Source organism: Cheilinus undulatus, linkage group 9, assembly GCF_018320785.1.
Source record: "Cheilinus undulatus linkage group 9, ASM1832078v1, whole genome shotgun sequence".
Taxonomy (NCBI): Eukaryota; Metazoa; Chordata; class Actinopteri; order Labriformes; family Labridae; genus Cheilinus; species Cheilinus undulatus.
In genome coordinates, this window is record NC_054873.1 from 11,364,270 (window position 1) to 11,380,577 (window position 16,308).

The 16,308-nt window shown below is 40.8% G+C and overlaps 1 protein-coding gene across 10 annotated transcripts in view; it reads left to right on the plus strand.

Annotated features, from left to right (window-relative positions):
• The window catches only part of LOC121514718 (unconventional myosin-IXAa-like), a 228,594-nt gene that overhangs the window by 164,413 nt on the left and 47,873 nt on the right, over positions 1-16,308 (plus strand). For all 10 annotated transcript variants that reach the window (XM_041794962.1, XM_041794964.1, XM_041794966.1 and 7 more), the window contains 2 exons: positions 2,094-2,210; positions 7,196-7,330. In XM_041794962.1, coding sequence (XP_041650896.1) covers positions 2,094-2,210; positions 7,196-7,330 — 252 coding nt within the window. The remainder of the gene's footprint in view (positions 1-2,093; positions 2,211-7,195; positions 7,331-16,308) is intronic.

The window sequence follows — 16,308 nt, forward strand, 5'->3', positions numbered from 1 at the left end:
CAAAAGTTTTACCTGTCCTGAATTGATTATTTTAAGCCAATTCTCCTTGATAACAATATATGCTAAGAAAAACATATTTTTTATGAGTTGCCCATATAGATATATTCCCAGCCTTTGTTCCTCATTGAAAACTTTAAATAGGAGTTACAAGACTTAATTTTAGCCTACCCACATTAGAAAAAATAACTAATAGATAATAACTTCAGTAGAATCAACTTGTTAATTTAAGTTCAGTATATTTAATGATGAGTTTATTGGTTGAATTGGACTTTAAAGTCCAGCTATTTGGTGCTAGAAAGTTCAAAATAAGTGAAATAGGAACCACCTGAGCGCAGTGAATGTGTCTCAAGTGATTGACTGGAAGGTCCAGTCACTGGTTAATCAGTGTTCCTGGCTACCATTACACCATGAAAACAAAGGAACACTCCAAGCAACTCAAGAGAATGTTATTAAAAAGGGATAAGTCAGGGGATAGATATTAAAAAATTCCAAGGCACTGAACATCCCCCGGAGTTCAGTTATGCTATGTTTGAGGGACACCAAACACTGCACTCCACTGTGAGGCACGGTGGTGGCAGCATCATGCTGTGGTGATGCTTCTCAGCAGCCAAGGTGGAGGATAGAATTCAAGTGGCAAAACATATAAAATCCTAGGGGACAACTTATTCCATCTGCAAGAGAAATAAAGCTTGGGCGAAGATTTGTTTTCCAGCAAGACAATGATGCCATGGATTTCCGTGGTCACCAAGTCCAATGCCAAGCATCGGATGTAGTGGTGTAAAGCGCATGGACGCTGGACTGTGGAGCAGTGGAAACGTGTTCTGTGGAGTGACAAATCACGCTTCTCTGTTTGGCAGTCAGATGGGCGATTCTGGGTTAGGCGGATGTCAGGAGGACGTTACCTGCCTGACTGCATCGTGCCAACTGTGATGTTTGCTAGAGGAGGGATAAAGGTCTGGGTCTGTTTTTCAGGGTTTGGTTTAGGCCCCTTAGCTCCACTGAAGGACAATCCCAATACTTCAGCATACCAAGACATTCTGGACAATGCTCTGCTTCCAACTTTGTGGCAGCAGTTTGGAGAAGGCCCTTTTTTTATTCCATCATGACTGTGCCTGGTGCACTAAGCAAGGGCTATAAAGACATGGTTTGATGAGTTTGGTGTAGAAGAACTTGTCTTGCCCGCACAGAGCATTTTTGCTACCAAGTTTAAATCGCCTAGTAAAAGATAAAACCACATTCTCTATACATGACGATTTAAAGTTAATGCAGTATGGTGAAAGTCATGTTAAAGTTACTTGTAATGAAGTGGTGACTACAGACACATGTTTGGATTTTGGATCTTATTGGGAACAAAGCTCGTCCTCCCACTAGATGGCTTGCAGCCACAGTGATTTCCTTCTTGGCTCCATGCTTTGGATGAGAAAAATATGAAACTTTAGATTTCTATTTTAAAGTTAATTTGTAATGCAGACGCAGGTACTCTGTATTAGGGTTTGTTGTAGCACTTTCTTGGCCTTGCTGCTTGCTGACTGCACCTTTGAAGGGTTTAACTGAATTAGTGTGTTGTCCCCCCATGCTGTTCCCTCCACTCTGATCGTCCACTGGACACAGCACTGCCAGATTGACAGCTGAAATGACACTCAATCACAAACTGTGTATGCAGACATGAACACTTATCTGGTAAAAGGGACTCCATATATAAAGCCGCAGGTTTTAGGATGTTATAATGCCTATCTTTTCATACCGCCATGCTGTGATCCAAGCAGGATGGCCTAAACAACTAGCAGTTTTTACATCTCTATCACATGTAACAAGAGAAACACAGCTATAATGAAATAACTTTACAAAGAATGGCGGGGCCTTATTGGTTGCATAAGTGTTCTTCTAATTTAACACTTGTGGGCCACCACAGCAACACTTCTACTGTCAAATAAAAATGCCTGAGCAGCCGAGGAGAGTTCCTCCAGGACGGCTGCGAGTGAAAGTGATAAAACACATTAAGTGGACTCCTGCTTCAGATTAAGGAATCCAGATGTTTCTGATCGGGAAGAGGCTGACGTGTTCTTTTTGTGTGTGTGTGTGTGTGTGTGTAGGCAGGCACGGTGAGGGACTCCATGGCCAAGTCACTGTACAGCGCGCTGTTTGACTGGATTGTGTTCAGGACCAACCACGCCCTGTTAAACAACAAGGACCTGGAGGACAATTCAAAGGTAAGAAGAAAACATGCATATATGACATCTCTAAAGCATACTTGTAATGCAGTATGTTTGGGATCAGACATCATTGATAATCATGTTAGACTCTATCAAGCATTGTCTTAATAGCACATCTTATAATACACATTTTTCCTGAAGCTAATGTCTGTAATTGTTTTCATCTCTATAACTGTAGAAAGCACAAATCAGACAGTAGGTTGGTTACAAGTCCATGAAGGTAGTGACCATCAAATAAGTAGATAATGAAGTTTGCTACTTACCATGCATTTAGAAGGTATTCAGACCATCTTCACTTTTTTCAATTTTGTTGTGTTGCAGCCTGATGATACAGTAAAAAAAAAAAAGAAAGAAATTCTCAATAATCTAAACTCAGGACCCAATAATTCTCAAATGAAAGACATTTGCCACAACCAAGACTCTTCTAAGTGTTGGTTGCCCAGCCAAACTGAGCAATCGAGGGAGAAGGGCCTTAGTAAGAGAGGTGACCAAGAACTCGATGGTCATTCTGACTGAGCTCCGGAGGTCCTGTGTGGAGATGGGACAAAGCTCCAGAAGGACAACCACCACTGCAGCTCTCCACCAGTTTGGGCTTAATGGCAGAGTGGCTGGATGGACGTCTCAGTCTCCTAAGGGAAGGCTTCCATCCTGCTTCTTTTATTTGAGAATCATAGAGGCCGCCGTGCTCTCAGGAACCTTCAGTCATGCAGAATTTTTGTAGCCTTCTCCAGATCTGTGCTTTTAACAAAACAGTCTCTGAGCTCTGCAGGTCGTTCTTTTGACCTCATGGCTTGGGTTTTAGCTCTGATGTGCATTGTCAGCTGTGAGGCCTTCTGCAGAGAGATGTGTGCCTTTCTAAATCATGTCCAATCAGTTTAATTTACCACAGTTGGACTCCAGTCAAGCTGTAGAAACCTTTCTGCAATGATCCAGAGAAATCAGGGGCACCTGAGCTACATTTCAAGTATTGTTGCAAAGGGTCTGAACACTGTTAATGATATTTTTCAATTTTTTTGTTTTTAATAAATTTGCAAAAATGTCTAAAAAACGGTTTTCACTTGGTTGTTATAGGATACTGGGTGTACATTAAAAAGGGAAAAAAATAAATCTCAATGACTGTAGCCTCAGACTGCAACATAACATAACTGAGAAAAGTGAATGGAGTCTGATGACTTTCTAAATGCACTGCACCTAGTTCTTCAACTGTTAGTGAATTACTGCAAATGAGCAAAGGAGAAATTTACATCTTGTTGTGCGATTTGGGCTGTGCAATTTCCATTGTCATGGCTATAAAACAGTAGTCCTACGTCACACTGTAAGACAGATTAACAGATGACTGTTGTCATGGCTTTGTGACCAAAAGTAACCAGGGACAAAATTCTGAGGGTGTCAGAAATTTAGGATAACCATCTCACAATGTGACCGCTGCTATGACCTGCATCAACAAACCAACCAATAGGAATGCAAAAAGAAAGGAAATTGGCGCGTACAGACAAACAAGTTAGCATTAGAATGGAGACAATGCCAAAACACAGAAGTTTGTGGGATTCCAACTGGGAGAAAATTCTTGATCTCATATATTTTTCTAAGCATATGAATGCTAAAATTACAACTACAATTTACCACGACACTGGCGCCTTACATAGATGATGCACACTGATGCCATTTATTTTTTGCATATCGGCGTACTTCATAGCCTGCATTGCAGCGGCGTTTAGTAGGAGTTGTCACCACACAGTCTGCACACATCAAACTTAATGTCATATTACATTCAGGTTGCACAGTGTAGCATGCCAACAACTTGAACGATTGCTAAAAATGCAGTCTGTAGGAGGCTTAAGGCAGGGCTAGGAAAATATCCCAGTCCAGAGCTGGACTAGAGCAGCTGTTTTCAATCTTTTTTTCTCTTTTGCCCAGGATGAGGCCTTTACCATGAGGCACACCACATTCATATCCATCCATATTGCTGTAGCTTGTTTTTAGCTCAGCCATCGAAGCTGAGGACCAGACCAGAAATACATAAACAGTAGAGTCACATGGCGAGCTTTTAAGTGTGATGGACCAACATATTAAATAGTAAATACAGCCCATTTGTATATTTGTATACAGCCCATGTTCAGCTAGTTTGTCTGAATCATGACCACCATCACACAGCTGTCTGTCCACCACATCTGTCTGCCTGTCTCACTGCCGTGCTTTCTCTACGGCTCCGTCCACTCCCACAGGAGAGGAGCGCTGTGATATAAAAATTCACATTCCACTGTTAGTGTGTATTTGTGTGTTTGAGTGGCAGCTGGCGAGTCAAACCCTTTGGGGGCATCTGAGGGATTAGGAGACAGATCGCACTGTGTGTCATTGTGTGTGTATGTTTTAGTGTGTGTGCCAAGAACATTCGGGCAGATGGCATCAAGTTCCCCTTAGCTCAGTTTACCCCCTGTGGTTCTCTGTCGTCCCACTGCAGTGAGTGTTTATGTGCGCGCTTCCCTTGGCACTGACATCATCTCTGTGTGTTAGTGCTCCCCCGATGCCCCCGGGGGGTCGATGAGGTTGCACTTTCTGTCAAGGTCATTGTTCTTATGTGAAGATAACGGTTTATACAAGCAGCATGTTCTCTTGTATGTTTTCATGCTTGGATATAAAATAAAAAATAAAAACTGCCCTTCAGAGAGAAGTAAAACACGGCTCTATCAGATTAAATTAGATTGGAAACAGCTTTTACAGTCCATTTCATAATTAAAGACCTTCAGAGGGAGAGCACCTCCTTCAGATGGTGCAGATTAATGATTTATGATGATATGAATCTCAGTTGACACCCGGAGGCAGGGGGGGTCGCTGAAGACGAGGAGAAGGAGATACAAACAGAAGAGAAGTAAACAAATCTTTGGAAATAAAGATGATAAACAGCCATGCATTATTACTGATGTTTACTGTGGTTTAAAGGACATACTTTATAAATTTTAAAGCAAACTTTTTACAGTAATTGGCCTAATTTGTCTTTATTCATTTAATTTTCATTTATACATTTTAAACTTTTAATAAAATGAGTGTAAATATAAATCTTTCATTTTTTTCACAGCACTGGACAACAAACACAACTGTGCAGCACTTTCTATTGATTTACACAAAGCCTTTAATGCTGTGCCTGCATTTCTGCTTTTAAAACAACCATATAAATTAGGCTTGGATCACAGTAACTGTAAGTGGTTATAAAATAGTCTTCAGGTCGATTGCGGCGTGTAAAGATGGGAGATATCCAGTCATCTTTTTCTTCTTATCTTGAACAGAGTTTCCCAAGGATCACGTTTAGGACCACTGCTATTAACCATTAACATCAATGGCATTTCTGCCTCTACACAGAATTGCAACTTCCATCTTTATGCCGATGACTTCATTCTTTATACATTTTCTAGTTACATCTATTTGACCACCCTTAAAGGGATACTTCAACATTTTGGCAAATTCGCCCATTGCCATAATTCCTATAGTCTTAGTAATAGGTTCGTTTCCTTTAGTTGTCGGTGCAAGCTGTTTCTAGATCTGGGGGGACCGATATACCAGCTGCACAGCTAACGCTATGTAAGCAGACAAAATTTTTTGCTTTCCCTCATTAAACTCATCAAATACACAATCCAACAACTCCAAAACGCTCTCGTGGACAAGTCGTGACCTGTACATTCACCAGGCTATGAAATAATCATGTAACATTACAAGACGGAGATGTTTTAAAGTTAAATGGAAAGCTGGAACTACACTCCAGACATGGCTGCTGCACTGTGTCACTCCGCCCAGTGGTTTACTCAAGAAATAGTTCAGAGTATTTGCTTCATGTGTCGTAATGTTACATAAATATATGTTATTATTTCATAGCGTGGTGAATGTGCAGGTGACAACTTGTCCACGAGAGTGTTTTGGAGTTGTTGGATTGGATTTGATGAGTTTGATGAGGGAAAGCAAAAAATTCCGTCTTATTACATAGCGTTAGCTGTGCAGCTGGTATATCGGTCCCCCCCAGATCTAGAAACAGCTTGCACCAACACCTAAAGGAAACAAACCTATTACTAAGACTATAGGAATTATGGCAATGGGCGAATTTGCCAAAATGTTGAAGTATCCCTTTAAAATGAAGCTCAGTGTTAGTTCATGCAGCACACAATGGTCATACGCCAAGATGTGATCAGCTGATCCCACTTATCACCTCCCAGCTCCACAGCCAATCGCAGCTCTTTCTCTCAACACAGCAGTGTATTTAAATATGACGTATTTCTCACTAATCCCTGCTTGCATCAATGCTGATGCACCACACTGCTGCTGCTGCTGGCAAAGCTTAACCTCCTCCACCCCAGCTTCCTCCTTTATAGCATAAAGCTTGTTGTACCCTCATTCAGATTCATGCTACTGTGGATTCATTGCTGTTGAACTAAGTTTGTTATATTCAGTGCACATTGTCATAAGTGTATCCATCTAAAGGGGGGTCAAAGAATTCTGCTTGACTAACCCAGGGAGCTTCTTTTGAGCAGAGCCTTCTCTTCAAAGTAAAACTGTATCTCCAGTTCACAATAAAATGGTTAAATGAGAAACAATAGTGTTCCTGACTGAGCTTCAGTTAGTATTTAGTCATCTTCAAAGCCTTTTGCAAAACTGGAAACTTGACTGAATAAACAAATCAATGAATGAAAAACACATTTTAAACCTTAAATAACAACTAAGATATAAAAGAAATAAAGCAGTAATAGCATTCTCTCTGAGGACTGACTTAAACATTTGCATAAACATGCCTCTGAGGTTTTGTTTACTTTCCCTCAGCTAAACATGATATCTGTTTTGAATAGTTTGAAGTTGTCCAGGTCCTTAAATTTCGTTGTTATCAGTTTGATGAGGAATGGCATTGTTGGTTTTCTGTAGTCCTATTTTTGATTCTCAGTGTTCTTTAGTAGTGCTTAAAATAATCAAAGGAAACTTTTTTTTGCTGTTTTTACCCCCAGATTCTGTCCATTGGAGTCCTCGACATCTTTGGATTTGAGGATTACGAGAACAACAGCTTCGAACAGTTCTGCATCAACTTCGCAAACGAGCGTCTTCAGCACTACTTCAACCAACACATCTTTAAATTAGAACAGGTAAGAAATTATAATTATCTTCTTTTCCCTCCTCTTTATGCTCTTTTTGTCACCATTCAGACATTGACTACTGTGTTGTACTGCCATTGTTATAAAATCAACAACACCCAAAAATTCAGCTCAACTGGGTGTTTTAGTTTACACATAGGCTTTTAAAGGTATTTTGGGTTTATCCTCCCTCTATTTTTATCCTATTTTATTTACTTTGAACACTTTATTTACCATCAAGTGGCCTCTGAAAATCTTCAATATGTATTTTCAGATTTAATTTACAGTTATTATTTGACATTTATTGTTTCAATCTGAAATTCCTATTCATTTCAGTTTTCACAATTTCATGAAATATTTTGTATCTTTATTATGATTAGCATTCTTATTATTATTTTTACTACTACAACTGTTATTGCTGTTCTTATAGGTTATACTTATATAGGCTACACTTACAATCAGAGGCTGGGAGAGAGAGAGAGACAGAGGTAGAGGTGCAGAGTAAAGCAGGGAGGGAGATGAGTGGGGAAGTTTCAAATATTGTTTAACATTTGGGGCTTAATTCAAAATGTTCGGGCCCAGGCCAGCATCCCCTAGAGCAGTGGTTCTCAAACTTTTCAGCCTGCAACCGTCAAAATAAAGATGCCAGAGACCAGGGAACCCTGTAGCTGAAGGGGGCTGAACACAGCCATGCACAATAATAGTCCTGTGCAGACAAGGCTGCCTATAAGGGGGGATACAGGGGAAGGCTCTCGGGGGCCCATGGAGGTCAGCAAAATTGTGCTCCACTGTTTAATTAAGCTGTGATATCCATGTCTTATATTTAACCTGAATTATAACCACTCTTATCAAATAAGCAAATTGATTTTTTATTATTTTTTGCCATAGTATATTGCTTCCTTAAAAATGTAAATCCCTTTTCTTATAAAACAGAATTAAAATGGGTTAAAATGGCTAAAGCTGGTTAAAAATGGCAAAAAATAGTAGAAAAGGTGGTGAAATGGGATTTGAAAGTAGCAGAAATGTGTTAGAAGTGGCAAAAAATTAGATAAGAGTTGCAATAAATCAACAAAAATTTGCAGAGATGGGTTAAAGTAGCGAAAATGGGCCTAAAAGTGATAAAAAGTGGCTGAAATGGGCTTAAAGTGGCAAAAGTTGGTGAAAAACTTTGTAAAATAGAATAAGAACTTGTTTTAAATGGGCAGAAATGGGTTAACTGAGATGGGCATAACAAATAGTGTAATGTGGTTAAGATAGGCAAAAATGTGCACAGAAAGTGGTTAATAGTGGCAGTAATGAGTCAACAGAGGCAACAATAGACCGAAAATGGCAAGAACTGCTTTAAAGTGGCCAAAACAAGCAGATAAAGGTGGTGGGAAGGGTTTGAAATGTACAAGAACAGGTTTTACGTGGCAAAAATGTGTTAAATTGGCTGAATTAGTGGGAAAAAAGTGATGAAAACAGGTTAAAATTTGTCAAAATCGGTATAAAGTAGTAAAAGTGTCATTTAAAAAATATTCTTAGTTTTTTAAGGCATCTGAAGACCCCCTTTCAGTGTCTCACAACCCCCAAGGGAGTCCAACACCCATGTTGAGAACCACTGCCCTAACGTCTGTGGCACCCCTAGCATTTGCCTTTATGGCAAATTAGGATGGTGTTAAGTGTTAGCCATTTGTCAAATATTTATCCGTCCAACAACATGAAACAAAACAGTGGAGAAAAAAACTTTGTTTAATAGTAACAGTATTGAATTGTCAGCCATATCCTCTCTGGAGATCCCAGTACAGTAGCTGTGATTATGCAGCTAGTTTAAACCAGCAGACACGTCCATTAAGCATAAAAGGTCAGATAAAAAGTGCTGAGTGAGCAGAAGAGGCTGACAGGCTGGGTTAGCATGCAGGAGTCAGACAGAGCTACTTGAGCTGCGAGCTGACTGATGATTGCTGCTAATACACAGCAACACTTTCTGCTTTTACTATTTTATTGTCCAGTTTTTGTCTGACATTTCTCTGTTTTTGTTTTCATAAATAATTTCAGTAGTATTTTCTCTGAAACTGCTGCTTTCCCTTTCCCTCCACTAACATTAGGAATATTACCAGGCCATTAATCCAAACCAGCTTTATTATGCATTCATTAGGGCTCATTTATTCAGATATCAACGGCCAAACAGATAAATATTTATATGCATGTTTTATTTATGTTCCAAATCATATCAACAGAAAGAGAGAGGGCAGTTAGAGGGGTTAGAAAAAAAGAGAATTTGTTGGAGATAATGAGGCTCAATTAGTCGGAGTCTGTCACTGTAGCTGTCAGCTCTCGTCTCCCTCATATCGGACTCTGATTGGCTGTGGCATCCTAGCGGGACGGCCCATCGCTGCCGGCCAAACAGAAGAGAAACAGGGAGAAAAAAGAGCAGTGTTTCAGTAAACGAGTGCAATAATGTCCCTTCAGCCTCAATGAAGATCACACAGCGCCGCTGCGCTAATGGTTCTGCTATCTGTTTCTGACAGTTAGCCCTCGGGCCACACTCACAAACACACACAACAGGATGGAACATGCTCCAGCAAACCAGTTGTGTTGCTGTCATTGAAAAATTGACATTAAAACTCTCTTAGGATTTTGATTTTTATCTCAGTTTCCAGTGCTGAGGACAAACAAGGACAGAAATAAAGCAGCCAGCACCAGAGCTAGACATGAAAGTTAACTTTAAAACATTTAATCAAAGAAGCAGATATTTGGCTCTTCCTACAGCACAAATATTGTTCTTGTAAATATTATGAGTTGTGACTATAATCCTGCCAATATAAGGGCGTTCCCATGTGCCTCAGCAATACTTAAGGTGTAGAGTAAAAGCTAGCACATGGGGTAAATACAATACAGTGATAATCTTGTTTTGAAATAGACTACATCCTGAATTTTTGCAGGCAGATTTAACAACCACTGAGCAGTCTTTTTAAAGATTAGCTTAAGAGGAAGTAAATACAGAGAAACAACTGATCTAAATCCTCATATTAACAAACCTTTTCAATGTTAATTCAGTTTCCCATCCCTCATTTGAATAACCAGGCTGATGCGAGCCTTCAGCCTCTGTATTACTAGAAATGAAGTCCATTATAAATGTCAGGAAGATCAATATATGACCACATATCATTGTCAGCAGTCATGTGTCTTTAGGAAACGGTACAGATCTCTGTCCAGTCCAAATATCCCTAATTTAAACAGATTGTAGTCTGTTTTTCTCCTGTTTTCTTCTGTGCAAAACAAGTGCAAACAACCTTGCTGAACGTGACGTGAGTGCATACCCATATTGGGAGACCTGCATCTCTGCCAAAAGAAGCTTTCATTGTGGCTCTTTGCTGTTGTTTTAATAAAGAAATTTGGGTCTGATCCAGCTGCTGCTTTTCAACAGCTACATCCAAGCTCATGGCTACAGCTGTAGCAGCCATTATATACACCGGCTTAGAAGAGGAGTAAGTAAGTAGTAAGTAAGTGTTGTGCTGATGCAGAAGTTTTTGAAGAGACAAGAGATGCCTAGAAAAGCCTCTACAGCTGATTAGTGCCCTGTACTCAGGCACAGATTCTTTCACATGTCCTGTGGAACCTGCCAGAGTCCACATCAAGTGTTCCCAAGACTGGCAGACTCAGGCAGAGTCCTGGTGTACGGTACAATTGAATTCTTACTGATTACATTAACCAGACTTTTGGATCAAGTTTACTCAGGTCCGGGCCTGGCCACCCTAAGTGTAGGTAAGAAGAAAAGAATCAAGACAGAGCGCTCAGTTTAACAGCGTGCATACAGCTCTCATTAAACTGCTGACTTTCTCTATGAAATGTAAATACTTCACTGTCATTATATTTACTTGAATTAAATCTCCCAGTTTTGCTAAGTATAGTGTTACTCCCAACAAAACGTGCCCTCTGTACTATTATATAACATGTCCTGTCAGCAGTTAAATTGAATTAATTCTGTCATACAGATGCTCCTTGATGGCTATCTCTGTCGTGATTGAGTCCTTCACTCAAACGTTTGCTCTCCTGTTCTGTTCAGCTAATAAGTGTCAAAGTGCCGCTGAGATGTCCGCCCTCACAGGACGCCGTCTGATGTTTTCTCAGCAGAGTTCACGTTTATTATCCTTTAATCACAGAGGTCCTCTGAACCTACGGCTCGCGGCCTCTCCTCGGTTTATTTGACACGACAACAGTTAGTGGACGAGGGGCCGAGCTCTGAGGCCCCTCGACGTGGCCAGTTGGTACAGCTTCCTAAAGGATGGTTGCCAGAGCTCCTCTAATTTATGTTTGTTTGAATAAAGTTGTGAAGTTCACGCCATAGGTCGTCTTTCGCCTCAGTTTGACGTCATTAGGAGAGAAAGGTCTCCACAGCTCGTCTGTTATGATGTGTCGGGCCTATAGACTGCTGCCATACACATGCATTTAGACATTTCTGCCTTATATAACCTCAAAAAACCAGAGTTATTACTGGGAATACAATGATAAATTTGCATTTTATGAAAATGCAGAAATTGATCATATTGAGGATATCAGCTACCATGATCTGTGCCATGCACTATGGCGTGTTTCTATCCGTGTGACTGCTCAGTTGCTCAGTGTATTTTTTCCCTATGTTGATGGTGTATCAAAGAAATAAAACCCTCCACTGACTCCACCTTAAGCAAACAGAGTGTCATGTTTAACTTGTGAGATATGCTGACTCAGCGAAGCAATCAAAACATGTCATCAGGTTCACCTTCAGCTGGCTGAGGGAGACTCCTGCTGCTGACTGTTATAAAAGACAACATAAGATGTGGAGCTGGGGGGGGGGGTCTTCTAGTGCCTCTATGCCATTGATAGCCACGGCTGCAGGCATTATGTGTTCAGGTTGATGGCCCATAGGTATGCATGTCCATGCAGCTGTCCGTCAACTCAAGAAATTCTTGTCAAAGTGATACAGTGCCTATAAAAAATATTCACCCCCTTGAATGTTTTAGCCTTTTATTGATTTTATGAATCAATCATGGTCAACTGTTCTAAAAACTAAACTAGTAGTCTCACAATTAGTGAAATAGGGATCACCTGATTTCAATGAATGTGACTCATGTGATTGTGATATGAAGACACATGTGTCTGGAAGGTCCAGTCACTGGTTAATCAGTATTCATGGCTACCATTACATCATAAAGACTACAGAACACTCCAAGAAACATGAGTCAAAGCTTCATGGGAGAGTGGCAAAGAGAAAGACACTGTCGAAGAAAACTCAGATCAAGGGCCAGTCTCATTTCTACCCCTTCCCTTGCCTCTTGAAACAGAGTGGAAAGGGGTAGGACTGTAAACCTCCCATTAAGAGATGAGACGCCACTTAACTGCCGTTCATCATCACATATTGCCAATAAACAGCACGTCATCAGAGGTGGCAATAAAGCGTTGACTATCTCAATCATAATGCAATAAACTCCCATCCCTAGCAGCTGAAGAATAAATATATGAAAACACAACTGTTGTATTTTCTATAATCAGTGCCATAAATATTTACATTAATGTGCCTCCTTTGTAGTCCATTGTGCCATTTTGCAAGTGAACGCAGTGCATGGTGGGAAATTCCTCATACTCCTTGATTTCAAGTGTGGTCCTGAAAAATCTTTGTTTCAAGGGCTATGTAGCCCTTAGCCCTAGCCCTCGATTCAAAAGAGAATTGGGACGCCCCTTCACCTGACGTGAACGCGCATAATGAGATAAGGGCTAAGGGAATGGGATTGACCCTACATCTGGACTAGAGTTCACCAAAAGGCATGTGGGAGACGATGCTCAAGTGGGAGAGAGTTCTTTGGTCTGATGAGACAAAAAAGGTGCCTCTTGGCCATCGGACAAGACGCTACCAAACACTGCACATCATCACAAACACACCATCCCCACTGTTAAGCACTGTGGTGGCAGCATCATGCTGTGGGGGTGCTTCTCGGCAGCCGGCCCTGCAAGGTTTGTAAAGATTTGAATGCAGCAAAATATTGGAAAGTCCAGGAGGACAATCTTATTCAGTCAACTTGAGAGAAGATATATTTTCCCAGCAGGTCAATGACATGAAACGTACAGCAAAAGCTACACAGAAATGGTTTAAAAACAACAAGGTGCACTGAGCATTGTTCTAATCATGACAGGGGCAGATAAAGTGGTAGCCTTGACCTGTCGGGGCATCTGATTGGCCATCCCACCATGACTTGCTTTTGTCTTGTCAGCCTTTAATGGAAAATTGTGATGTAGGCTGTTTTTTCTTTAGGCATATTCACTTACCAAGCAGATCTTAGCTGACACTGGGCTGGTTTCACTGTCATTCATTAAAAGTGAATTATATCAAAGTTGCCCCGTCATCCTTATACTTTTCTGTATATGGCAAAAAAGTTTGGACAACTTCTGTTCATGCAGTGAGTGATTTTTGAACATGACCAGACTCTTACTCATAAGACAGACTCTGTTAACATGATTACAGGATTTTTCTTCTGCCTGTGTTTTTACAGTGATCTCAGTGATAGAGTTAGTTCGTCATATTTGGCAAAACAAGTTAACATTTTCATTTACTTGATTTTCTGCAGCCTTATACAAATCAGCAGAGTCCACCTCATTCCTTAACATCATTTTTTTAGGAGTCACGCTACTGTACAGCTACCCTGCTCTCCATCTGTGCCACAGTAAATAAGATAAAAACCTCACAGCACAGTGAGCATGCCATCTTTATCTGTCAGTTCTCTCTCTGTGCTTTTTAACCAGCAGACGGGCTCCCATGATTGCACCGCTGCTCCTCCTGTCTGCTCGGTAAAAATGTCTGCTGTCATATCAGGAGAGATGGGTGCAGAAGGAGCCAGAGATGTTAGTGCAGAAATAGAGATACAGGAGGATTCAAAGCCTGCCTCGCCTCTACAACAGGACGTTGTGTTAAACACAATTCAGTCTGCTGGAAAACTGTGCTAGCCAGCAGAGGACAGACGCGGGGAGGGCTAATAGGTGCAGAGAAAGCAACAAGTCCTGAGTGGATTTATTGACCATAACATAAGTGCAGCCCAGCAGGAGGCTTTAAGGCCTTTATTGCTCACAGATTGGGTTTGGTTTGAGCCTTTTACATCAGAGTTTAGATTAATTTAAAGTGATTCAGACAACCGTAAACATAAGTGGAAAATAGCTCTGCATTCATAAGTATTAAAGTACAGAAGTTTTGGCATTGATGAGGCTCAGATTAGTCAGTCATCCATTCTGGTGTTTACTTGAACCATAACTGAAGCATTTTTCTGCACGCTGAGTCACAGCTGTGTCATCCTGCGTCTGCTTGTGCAACCTGCTTACCTCATGCGTGAATGTATATGTTTGTAATAAAATGGCTGATGAGTGTTTATCTCTTTATCTCCTCGTCTGCATCTAATTGTCTCTCTCTGAGCCGACACACGTGATCATGAACCCGCTCACAGACACAACAGAGTTCAGCAGATCAGCCGAGTCAGTCATCAGCCAGCGCTCGGCTTGATGAGATTTAAACAAAAGCACACGCTTGGAACTTTATCACGACTCCGACTGATCCGGTGTGACCTCTGAACGGAGCCAAATGCGCCACATGTTGTGAACGCCTCGTCAGTGATTCAGCAGACTAAAAACAGAAGAGAGAGCACATGGGTCGCACTTGGGTAGAAAATCGTCTGGTCTTGCTTTGAATTCTTGTCTCCTGTCCCATCAGAGTCATTAAAGAATCTGAGCTCCAGCTGTCTGACAGTTTTTCATTCATCACCATAATGACAGCTACAATAATCACACAAAAAACAGAAACTACAATCCCAAACAAAATACACCCCTACCACTACAAGTATGGGCAGCTTGCATAAACCAGCATGCAAGAAGTATATTGCAGTTGATTTATGTTTAGGGCATCATTTATTGTGTAGTCATATTGATTGAGAAGGTTAAGGGTGAAACATACATGTAATATTGATACAGTCAGCTGTTAAGGTTCAGTTCCCATTGATTTGATGAATCTGCTCATCATAACTGTTCCATTGTTGATTGCTGTATTTTTAAAAAAGTTCTCCAAAATTGCAGGGAAGCAAACACTCAGTGCCTATAAAAGTATTCACCCCACAGATATTTTACTCTTCTAATAATTTGACTTTTTGACAAAAAAGCCTCTTTAATTTCAAAGTGAAAATAGATTTCTACAAAGCAATGTCAGTGTAAAATAAGTTACTGCATAACTATCCCCCCCCTTTAAACTGACTGACCTAATTCAACAGAAGTCCAGCCAATTGGTGCCAGTAGTCCACAATTAGTGAAATGGGGATCACCTGAGTGCAATGAATGTGTCTTAAGTGATTGTAGTGTAAAGACACCTGTGTCTGGAATGTCCAGTTGCTGGTTAATCAGCATTCCTGGCTACCATTACACCATGAGGACAAAAGAACACTCCAAGCAATTCTGAGAAGATGTTGTTGAAAAGTATAAGTCAGGGGATGGATGCATAAATGTATCCAAGTGACTGAACAATTCCCCAGAGTTCAGTTAAATCCATCATCAAGAAATGGAGGGAATATGACACATGTTTAAATCTGCCTAGATCAGGCTGTCCTCATATACTGATACCGTACAAGAAGGAGACTAGAGAGAGAGGCCACCAAGACACCTACGACTACTCTGAAGCAGTTACAAGCTTCAGCAGCTGAGCTGGTAGAGACTCTGCATACAACAACTATTGTTGTTGGGTTCTTCCCCAGTCAAAACTTTATGGGAGAGTGGCAAAGAGAAAGCTACTGATGAAGAAACTCAATTAAATCTGGACTAGAGTCTACCAAAAGGCATGTGGGAGGCTCCAGGGTCAAGTGATAGGAAGTTCTTTGGTTTCATGACACCAAAACTGTGCCTTTTGGCCATTAAACAACCGAACCAAAAACAGCACATCACCACAAACACAACATTTCCAATGTAAAGCATGGTGGTGGCAGCGTCATGCTGTGGGGATGCTT